The sequence below is a fragment of the Coregonus lavaretus genome, assembly GCF_964263955.1.
Source record: "Coregonus lavaretus genome assembly, chromosome: 13".
NCBI classification, from domain to species: domain Eukaryota; kingdom Metazoa; phylum Chordata; class Actinopteri; order Salmoniformes; family Salmonidae; genus Coregonus; species Coregonus lavaretus.
In genome coordinates this window covers 22,305,082-22,316,834 of record NC_140000.1, presented here as the reverse complement: position 1 = coordinate 22,316,834, position 11,753 = coordinate 22,305,082, and the positions used below count along the sequence as shown (strand labels likewise).

The 11,753-nt window shown below is 42.1% G+C and overlaps 1 protein-coding gene across 1 annotated transcript; it reads right to left on the bottom strand.

The window, feature by feature from the left end:
- Positions 1-1,131: 1,131 nt before the first annotated feature.
- On the bottom strand, positions 1,132-11,242 carry LOC311139773 (semaphorin-7A-like; the record flags this gene model as incomplete). Its single annotated transcript, XM_084174721.1, has 14 exons — positions 1,132-1,478; positions 2,301-2,356; positions 2,596-2,768; positions 2,939-3,054; positions 3,637-3,838; positions 4,107-4,215; positions 4,843-5,027; positions 5,386-5,525; positions 6,080-6,187; positions 6,866-6,971; positions 7,213-7,308; positions 7,919-7,981; positions 8,520-8,659; positions 11,161-11,242. The coding sequence occupies 14 exons, from the start codon at positions 11,240-11,242 to the stop codon at positions 1,132-1,134; spliced, it is 1,923 nt and encodes a 640-aa protein (XP_084030847.1).
- Positions 11,243-11,753: the final 511 nt, after the last annotated feature.

Below are 11,753 nucleotides of genomic sequence, written 5' to 3'. Positions count from 1 at the left end.
TTTCATATACATAGGCAGCAATGGTGGAAATCGGCATTTGCGGAGCAATAAAATACTTAACACACGGTACTCATATAATCACAAACGTTTTCTTGTACAGCAAGCTACAAAATGCAACTCTACATGTCATCTACTCATTTCTAATTTGGCCTCACCTGCCACTGAATGATGTTTACTTTACTTACTGTATGTTTATTGAAAATGAAGTAGCTTAATATGAATGTCTGATACTATCAAATAAAACGATGCAAAAACTGCCTTTACTGCAGAGGACTTGCCCAGACACAGTGATGTTCGAGGATGAGCTCACACTCTTCTATCTACTTCCTGTCAAAAAGATGACTTCCTGTCAAAATGATGACACTTCCTCCCAGCATCAAAGTAAGGCTTGGCCACCTCATTCACAGAGCCAAGTCAACCCAATTGAGCAGTTTTGCTTCCACTACAAATTGTGCTTAGGGGGTATGTCCCAGAATTGTTAAGGCTTTTTTAAACACTCAATACCAGACATTTTCTAAATACTAGACTATACTTATGACTTTCAACAGGATGTCTGGATGTTAGAGCAGTATTCAAGCTTAAAATATTCACAAAGTAGCACAATCATGTTTCAAAATAAGTTGAGAAACCATAAAGAGAAATTGGCCTGGTATTGTATTTAACCCAACTCATGAGATGTCATCTCTTGGTGGAACAGGCAAGGTTCGCAAAGCACATCTTGTGGTTTGAATCTGTATTTAAAATTCAGAATAAGACATGATAATATAGTTTGTCTTTCCATACAACCCTTATTGATGTTAATATATGAATGATGTTTAAATGTTAGGTATTTTAAATTTGTTATAGGTATTGTTTTTGTTTAAACAGTTCAGTATTAGTTAGTATTGTAGGCCCATATATCATTAAAAAATAAATGGCTTCATTTATTTTCAGGCATTTTCTGAACAATGTAAATTAAATAAAATAAAAAACGTTTTATGAAAACAGTCTCTGTGGGCAACACTGATCGCATTACCCAACCATTAATATCAATGCTCTGCGAACCTAACCTGGGTATGGTGGCCCCTCCTCTCCTGTCTGTCAGAGAGAGGGCCTTTGAGGCTAAGGGGTTAGCTTTAGCATTTGCAATGGTTACAGGAGCCAGAGGGTGGCTGCAGCAAGCAGGAGGGAGGGCCCCAGGGTGGAGGCCAGGGAGGCAGGCAGAGGCCCACTGTTGATCACCAGCCTGTAGGAGACCACCTCCACCTTGTAGCCGTTCTCCGTGGCCATGCAGCGGAACACCCCCTGCTTAAGGGGCAGGTCAGGGGTGGGTGCCAGCACACAGGAGTCTCCAGTGATGAAGCAGGGATAGTGCAGGATACAGTTGTCCTTCTCCCAGCGGTAGGTGGCGTGAAAGGAGCGCACGGGGCAGGGGAGGTTGACGGGGCCGTCCGAGTCAATCAACACCTGTTTGGGGTTTGTCCTGTGGGTCTTCAGTGCTGTGGGGGTTCAGAGGGCACAACCTGGTTGACAATGATCTCACCCAAATTAAATACTTACTTATGGGCTCCCTAGACTAGAGAGTAGGCTATGGTTTCATAACTATGGATTGTTTATGTATCTACGGTAACAATCATTGATGAGTTCAAAATGGGAATGACAGGACAGGATTGGCAGGACAACTTCATTATGTGAGAAATGTGTGGGTGAGAGGCCACACTCATGTTTGTGAAAAAATATACAGGTTATTGTAAATGATAACTTTCCTGTCAGTTACTAGGACAATTGTGACTCAATGCCCAGTAAACCTAAAACCAGACTAACGTGTACAAGCTGACACAGAGATACATTAAATAGTGTTTTATTTAATTCTGTGGCCTGTTACTTCCTCTGGAAAAATATCTGCTAAAATGAGAGATAAAAATATCTTTATATATGATATTGCATCATCTTTCATTCTCCACTCCCTAGGATTAAATCGCAATGTTCCAGGAATGGAAGAGCAGAAACAGTCAAGAGATATGCATAACAGCTGCACTGAGACTGCGACCAAGAGAAGTAATGGAAAAAAGAGATAGCTAACAAAGACAGTGCATATCCCATGAACGGGGAGAATTTGTTAGGATTATTAGAGGTTAATATGGCTGAAGCTATTGGGCTTTGAAGTGAGGGCAAACTTTGATATTAAACCGCCCAATGGGTTTGAGCCTCCGCTCAATTATATGATATCATCTTCTGAGTTAGGCTGTGGAAAAAAGTTCCTTATTTCAGCTAATGAAGATACAGAGGGAGAGTCAGAGAGGAGGCGGAATGGCACTCACCAGCAGCTTCACCACAGATAGAGGCATTGGAATGGTCCAGACTCTGAGTGAGTGCCCTATGGTATGAAACAAATAATTGAAGGAACATCAAATTACCATGTACCATTTTGAACTATCAACCATTTTATGTAAATTAACCAATTATCATAAAACCTAGAATAGTAATTGGAACCTCGACACTCCTCTGTGAGAGATGATATGTTATGGCTGGTATTGACTGTCATTTTTGGTACTCTGCATGTTTTCCATAGGTATCTAAACTGTATTCAAGGAGTGACATCATCACATCTCATACCCAGTGCTGATGTTGTATCCAGCTGGGATGGGTGTGCACCTCCTCCTGGCTGCGTCCCAACCACAATACGGATCCCGAGACAGAATGCACTCCCGGCAACTGTCTCCATAGCGACCGCAGTCAGCCAATGGTATGCGCTGGACCTCCATTGCTGTGCCCACATAAAGGTGGCCCTGGTAGAGAAGGCAGGGAGTAATACATGAGCGACAGGAAGAAACATACAGTGGTTATCACTAGAAGTGCATTGTTGAAATGGATTGGACTGCAGCTACATCGTAAACAAATTCATCTACGGATATTAGAGCTAGCTGCTAAGGAGTGTTCGCTGATGGTCTCACAGTACCTTCTTAGAGTCAATGGCCATGCTTAGAACAGGACCCTCGTTGTGGAAGAGGGAGTACTGGGATATGATAAAGGCATCCTCGATAGTGTGCAGAACCTTGAGCACTTTCCCCTGTTCTATCACCAGAAAGAGAGAGAGAACATTACCAGAGGAGAGAGAGACACCATGGTCACACCCTATTCTTTTTCATGTACCCCAGAAACCCAGTACCATTTTGGATTGAATATGGCCCCAGGTTTATAATAGCACAGGCTGCCTTTTTTCTCTACTGGTCAATTCATCAGTGGGTGACTTACAGAGAAGAGCAGGCCTGTCCTACAGCTTGTCCTCTCTTATCTCCTCCCCAGATTGAGAGGCTATTACTTCCCACAGAAGACTAACTGCTCTAGTTTCTTATTAAGCCACCTCAGAGACCCATGGCTCTGTTCACAGCTCTATCACTACTTTCCCTGTGGTAGTGACTGTCTTCTTTATCAGAGCACGTTGATTAGGCTGTAGCCATTTAGCTGGGATTCATGCCAAACATGCACTCTTATAATAAGCCCCAACTCATGCCTGCGTTGAGCAAACAACTTTTTAATTTACTTTGTCAAGGAGACTATGTCTTCTAAAAAATAACTTTTAAATAGGTTACACCAAACATCTGTACATGAGATACAGCTTGACAGCAAAAAAACTAAACACACACACACACACACCTGTTCCCAGGTACAGCACACTGTAGTGTTCGTCGTTGACCGCCAGCACCATGGCAGCGACAGTGTGTGTGAAGTGATCGTCGGTAGGCAGGTTCAGCGGAGCCCCCCCGACCGGACGAATCACGTCCTCGATCTCCGGGTGGTCCCTGATCACCCCCAGGGTCTTAGGGTTGTGGGCTGCCGTGGAGTTCTTGAAGGCACACTGGGACAGGATGTGATGTAATGAAAGTGATGTAATCAGGAAGGAGACACAGACTTAGACTGTGGCTTTGCCTTGCACAATAATTTCACAATCAGTGTCTGTCATCTGCAACTGTTCCAAAATAGAAACACAAGTCTTCCACTTCCCCAAAATTGACGAACTCACATGCATGAGCTTTTGCAATTGGCCTTTGCAAAATGACTTTGATTGGCACTACAAAAAGTTAATTAAAAGAAAGTTACTTTAACTGATTCAGTGGGTGTCTTACTGTGCCAGGGCGATGTCCAATCAGAGGACTGCTGTAGCCCTTCAGTTTGGACGTGGCGAAGGCCTGGTCAATGTCCTCGATGGAGTAAGCACATATCACTGTCGTGTCCCTGGTCAACCAAACAATACAACACTTAATAGGCATACAAGCCTTCCTTCCTTCTTCTTACTTTATTCAAACGTGAATCGGAATGTTGTTAGCAACAAAATCACAGACTGATAGCTGAGTAGAATCATATTACTATGACTCTCTAAAAGGACTTAAGAGGATTTAAGGCTGCTTAAACATGGTAATAAAAGCACTCAAGCTCAAAAGTAATTGGCCACCTCCACAGAGCATAGCCCACTTCAAATAGAATCATTGTTTTGTTTATCCTATATGTAACTCTGTGTTGTTGTTGTTTTTATCGAACTGCTTTGCTTTATCTTGGCCAGGTCGCAGTTGTAAATGAGAACTTGTTCTCAACTGGCTTACCTGGTTAAATAAAGATGAAATAAAAAAATAAAAAATACATGTATTTTCCTCACTGAAACATAGAACTTGCTGCTCCCAAGTTTTCATTGCTATACACTTCTATCCAACTCCTGTGCCCCATTTGGATGTGCTGTGCACAATTCCTACTTTCCTCTGATTATGTTGTCTGTGCAGCTCCTTCCTCTCCTGCATTTTAAGCATGACACAGTCTTAAGCAGCCATATGGGTTGGAGGGTGTTGGAGGTGTAAGTTGTCTACTCACCAGGCATTGGCAAACAGGCCGTACATGACCCCGGTCCTCTTCTCGTGGGCCACGTCAGACAGCACAAACGCCTGTCTGATGTTGTTGTACTGCTGGGGGGTGCTACCCGCACCACACATCACCCTGGCCTTCAGGAAGGTAGTCCACGAGTCCGCCAGCAGGTTCTTTATGCCCCCCTCATCCACCTGGAGACGGACACACAGTATACAACAGTACACCATAACATTAAAGCTGGAATCCTTAGCGGTGAAACTGCCAGGTTCGTTTGCGATATTACAACAGCAAAGACGTTACTTCAAAAAACAAACCCTGTTTTTATCCCCTCGGACGTCATTGCAAGTGCGATAGAACAGAAGTCTATGTACTCAGATTTTTTTTACCACAAGGCTGGATGCTCATCTCCTCTGTTTCAATGTTTATTTTAATAATAATAATAATGCGCCTGGGGTGACCAGTGGTGCTGTTTCACCTTTCGCAGAGCTCAGTTTTAATAGGCAATAACGTTGTAATACAGCTTATATAAGGTGATGTTGTTGTGGTTACCATGCAGATTCGGCCGATGCGCGACCTGTAGGGTTCCTCGTCCACCATGGCCGTCTTGTTGAACTCACTGAAGAAGAAGTAGATCTCCTCCTTGTGTTTCTGAGAGGTTGGCATTACTGCTGCTCCACCAAACTGGGGACCTGCAGCAGGAGAGAGAAAGGACTGCCACCAGTGCTTGAAGTGGACTGAAATAGGTGCCGGTACTCATTTCTGGTGCCGTTACTCTTTATATTTAGGTGCTGGTACTCATCACTATTTAACAGCCACTATTCTATAAGAGGTAATACTCAACCAGGCAGTAGAACATTTGAGCACCAGGCCAACTCAACCCCTTTTCAAACTCCTAATGCATATTATTCTAGCATGGCCATCTAGTGTGTACAGAGAAAAAGGTGTATTTTTTATTTTTTTTATTTTTATAAAAGTGTTTGCATGGAAGTTTTATAGGCTAATAAAGACTTCCAGTACATAATATTAGTTAGTCATACCATTTTTTATCACAACTGTGCATTTAACTTATGTTCTTTAAAATGGAAGAATTCATAGTGATTACATTTCTGCATGCAGCATGTTACAGTTACAAGATATAAGATATAAGATAAAATAGAGTTGCTATTTCCATGCTCATCCACTCCAGTGCCTCATGCAGCTCTCCTACACCCATATAGTCCCATGTTGCTCTCATCCCACTCACTCTGCAGCCACTTGTTCTCAGTCTTCAGGAGCTTCTGTGTACCATAGGTCCGGCGGATAGAGCCAGGGTGACGCCCCACTGCTGAAAGAGCAGAGTATAGATTCCCATCTGAGAGTGAGAGAGGGGGGGAGGGTAAAGATAGAGAGAGAGTTAAAGAGGAGCGAGAGGGAGAGAGACAAACAGAAGGTAGAGGGAGAGATCAAAAATAAATCAACAGAAGACAGCTGACTGCACCAATCAACATCCTCCCATAACCATATTACAATTACCCCACTTAGGGTACTGTCTCCATAGTGATAACGGAGGTTATTTGGAATCATGACATTAATGGTTCAATGAGAACTGAACATTATCAGAACGCTGCACCACTCTAGCAAATGGCTCATTGGTTCATCACTCCAGTCCAGCCTGTTCTGCGCTATCACAGAACCTGCTATACAAAGTAACCTTGTCATGATTCCGATAATACTGTGAGTTACAGCTTTGCTACATGTCGTGAACCATCTGTAGTACTATGGTACCATTTTAAACAGATCTCTTAACCCATACCAAAGCCAATGTTGAGGATCTGATTGGTCTGTATAGTTGTGAACATAATGGCTGGACGGAGCTCTCCCCACAATACTGATACTTATCCTATCCTGTCAGAGCCACAGGGAGGAGTTAACAAGGGTGTAGAAATAGGGGTGAGGGATCGGTTTGGTATTGTGCCAATAGCAGTGTTTCTACAATAGCAGTGTTTCTATGGCTGTTTGGCTGGAGTGTCTGTCTGTCCTCGCATCATACCTGCAGACAGACTGACGGACCTCTGGGAGGGGTAGGGTGGGGAGATGTCAGAGGCTGGTGCCATCTGTCCATTGGTGGGGGCGTCAGTCAGCACAGTGTCATTTACCTATGGAGAGGAAATGACATCACAACCTCACAAGCCAGATCCTGAATGCTCTTACCTCCTTGTATACAGTACAAATAGACACAAACCTGGAGATATATGCTTTCAGTTTTTTATTGAACACTATTACCAACTTTTATTTAAGTGATACAGGAGTAAAGTAAGATGAAAGTGTGACCATTGTGAGAACACTAAACACATGTTGAAGAAAATAGCTATTCTATTCATCATCATGTCACCTTACCAGCAGCCAGCATTTGGGGGTTCCTGCATTTGTCCCGCACACCACAAAAGTGTCATTGACTTTCTGAATGACTGTGATGAAATTGTCGCACTCCAACTGTAGTAGAGAGAGAGAGAGAGAGAGAGAGAGAGAGAGAGAGAGAGAGAGAGAGAGAGAGAGAGAGAGAGAGAGAACGTTCAGTTTCCAGAGAGGGAGGAGATATTGGAACTGATCCATTTTCCCTAATTTGGCAGATGGCACAACATTTACCTCTGCAGTACTGAGGGAATGCATTGTATGCATAACTCCATATGCATTGCATCACTTATTCATTAAGTACAGTAGCTGAACTTTTATCTCAAGAGAAACTTCCAGAGGAGTTTGTGCCTGAATACCAAATACAGCATCGTACCGTTCCACTGTCCCAAACTTTAACTTTTGGGACAGTTTCTACTGGGGATGATATCATGTTGATGTTATGTCTCTCTTTTATTCATATTCTTACAGTAGCAACATACCTACCTCACTGTGATGATAATGATAATGATGACGAAAATTGCTATTGATGATGGTGATGATGATGATGATGATGATGATGATGATGGAGATGATGATGATGGTGGCGATGATGATAATGATGATGATGATGATGATGATGATGATGATGATGATGATGATGATGATGATGATGATGATGATGATGATGATGATGGTGATGACCACCTACCTTTGGTGGGTCTGATTTGGCAATGCAAGCTGCCTTTGCGTTTTCATCAGTTACCACAGGGATCTGTAATAATATAAGATACATTCCAGTATGTCATACAATTTATCCCTATCTCGTATGCAAATATTAGGCCTTTTCAAATATGCAATCGACTGCAATCAAATTCAGTGCTGATGGAAAATGAAGTAAGTCAGGTCCTGTGCCATAAACTAACAAAGGGAGGATTACTTTACTGTCTCTAATATTTGATCAACATAGGGTAATTAAAGGTAACAGACAATCAGAATAGTCACAACACACAAATGATAGGCTACCTTCTGCTCATGTTTGTCGAGTCAACGTTGACATTATTAGCTCAGTGTATTATCTTTATTGTATGTTGACCTCATAAGCCCACACTATATAATCACTTCCTTCCAATTGGACAGAGATGAGATCTGCTCTATAAATGTATGCATGAACCATCTCCTGCCATGGAGGCTGTTGAACTAGGTTGACAGCTGCTGCCTCCTCTTTAAGCCAGTCTCCTGTGCCTGCATTGGGTTACTGTGTCACCACCCCAGAGTATCTCTGTTTGTCTCTATGGTCACCAGCAACTCACCTTCAGGTCGCGGACCCCCCTGTCAGTGAATGTCAGCACGTAGATCACTGTCTGGCCCCCCACGTACAGCACGTTGGTGCCCTCCTGGTGGTACACTGACATGTAATTCTCCGGTGTCGAGAAGTGGTACCTGGCCGGCTCTGTGGGCCATATCAAAGTAGATTAGGAGAAGATGTTGTTACAATGTCTTTATATGATATACCAGTAGATCAGTGTTGTTGGGGGTTTCAAGTTGAGTCAATTGAACATGTAATTGCCAATCATTTTCAGTTCATTAATTTGATTTAACAAGAATGTATTAATTGAGCTCTGTGGTGTGGTCATGTGATGGTCTGAAATAAAAAAAGAAGCCACCAGTCTACCTTTTGGCCCAAGTCATTTTAGTTTTACATGATATGAAGCTAAAGCTGTACAGTTCAGAGAGAGAGAAAGAGAGAGTCTGTACTGAAATTGAATTGGTTGCCATGGTTAAGGACGATTTACCCGTGGGACTCCTATTCCTACAGGCACATGCAAATCCGACACTCCAATTCAGTGGTAGACTGACGTTCTCGACGCTTCAGGAAAGTAGACCACTAGTTCCTTAATCGGCCGACAAAAGAGCGGCAAATGGCGCTGTCCAAGGTGCTGAACTAGGCTTCATTTTACATTTACATTTACGTCATTTAGCAGACGCTCTTATCCAGGCTTCAGTCACCAGTCATTTCAACCTCCAGGAACATAATGCTTTCATCGATTTTATCTTTCTGTTTTGACATGTCTGTCTCTATCGGGTACACTAGGACTGAATGTCGTTAATATGACATCCCTTTATAGGGTTGGTAGGCCTTTGTATAACATACGTTTGACTGATATGTCAAACACATAGGCCATGTTCTTGTCTGTATTTGACTGCTGATCTGCCAAGAGGAATACAGTCCTTTACACCTGTCGGTGCATCTTAACTTGATAGCCCTGTTTCTATTGATTGTGAATATATTAGACCACTGTGCAAGGTGTGAGGGCGTGAGTTTGAAAATATAATTGTTAGTTTGCTGCACGGAATTTCCATAAATATTAATTGGGCTGTGTGGATGTGTGTGTGTGTGTGTGTGTGTGTGTGTGTGTGTGTGTGTGTGTGTGTGTGCGTGCACGCGCGCTTGTGTTCGCGTGTGTTAATGAGGTCCTGGAGCTAATGCTGCTGCTCTATGCTCAACAAGCCTCAGCTACTGCAGTACCATCTACCCGTCAGCTCGTGCACCTGCATTGCAGTTCTGCAGCGCTAGCTAAGTATTCACCATAATGATGGGTTTTAACAATAATGTAGTGGTTTTGTAATAGGTTCACTGACATTGTGTCCTTGAGTAAACTAAATGACATGATATCTAGAGCTCCTCATCGTTTCTTTTTAATTAGCACATATCATTTAGCCTTATATTCTGTCTTGAAGAGTGAAGGAGGTGCTGATCAGAAGGAATATCCGGACATTGATCACAAATAACAGCTGTCTGATTGGTAAACAACACAGGACAGCGTTTCCATGACAACTAACTGGCAAATGTCTACCCACTGCCCTAGGTTGAACCTCACATATGAGTTATCAATGACAGAAACGCCAAAACTTGCAAAACTGCGAGCCTATCAAAACACTTAAAGGACCAATGCAGCCGAATGTACTGCCTGGTGATGTCACCTAAAATTCCATCCCACCAAAACAGGGAGACATTTCAGGCGGTATTTTTAAACAGGTCTTACACTAAAGGGGCATTATCAACCTTTTTTACAATTTCACAGTATTATTCCAACCTCATAGTGTGGTAATATATATAAAACACAGGAAAAAACACGTTTGACTGCACTGGGCCTTTAACATACAGCCTCTGCATTGACATGCTGAGGTGTGCTCTGAATTCAAGATTAGATGTCTTCGTAGGAGTGGGTCACTATTGTATAGGACAGGCTACCCGAATAATCAACACCTAAATAGTAATAATATGCTATCTTAATTAAGGCAGCTTCTTGCAAAACACAATTGGTTCTGAATAATTCCACCGTTCCAAACGTATGAACACTTATGTCCCTTACATTTCATTACAATGGAATAGGCCAATGGGCCTAAATTAGCCTAGATGAAGATTAATATAATCTAATACACCGTGCTTAATTTCTTCCATTTAATCTAATACACAGTGCTTACTTTCTTCCATGTAATCTAATACAAATTGCTTAATTTATTTATTTTAGATGAGAAGTGGGATGCATAAATAATTTGACAAATAGGCTATTCAAATTATACAATTATAGCTAGTCCAAAGTGTTTTCTCTCTCATCACTTTATTTGTGTTTCACTGAGATCCGTTCTCATTGACACAATGCCAATCATTCTGTCAATTTAATATAGCCTAGTATCATTATTAGGCTACATTTCTATTTTGTTGGTATAGCCTGTTTTGTGGAACATTTTACATGATTGTCCACCTTGAATCATGCATGATGAGGAAAGTGATCCACTACTTTGATCTTCAAGTAGACTACAGTGTAGTGTTCATTCGTTAATCTAACTATTTCCATGGAGGAAAAAACAAGGTCCTCGCATATAGCCTAGTACACAGACAGGGCGGATCTGACCATCCTAAACGCCAATAGCTAAATTAGCACATACCTTTTACAATGAATTTCAGCCGAGGGGACTTTTCGGCGAAAACCATGGAAAAAACGGTCGCCAAAATGATATAATTCATCATTCCACGTCCTCAAGGTGCCCGATTTCCAAGGATTTAATAATCGAATGCGTTCTTAATATATTATTTCCGCTATAGGCAATCAATCGGCTTTCGTATTTGGTATAATGTCTTGATCTATGCGACTGACTATTGCCCTCAATCATGCAACCCGTGCAGGTCTGTCTTGACGACAGTCCACTGAAGAATCGGGGTATCAGGCTCCACCTCAAAAACAAAAAGAACGGGGGTGTGAGGAATGGGGCGCGAAAAAGAAATGTAGGCTTTCGTGATGTATGGAAGCGCACCATGGTCACTTTCAGAGTAAGTCCACCATAAACGCGTAATTTGATACCTGTTGCTCTTTATGCTCTATGCAATGTGTTGAAAGACTAATCCTATCCAATGATTTACATGTACAATATGCCCCTGTAATGTGTAGGCTTTTTTTCCTTGAACACTATTTTATTTAGACCTAACATGAGCAACTGGAAAACATGTTCCAGCCATTTTGTTTTAATCAGGCAGTAGTGTT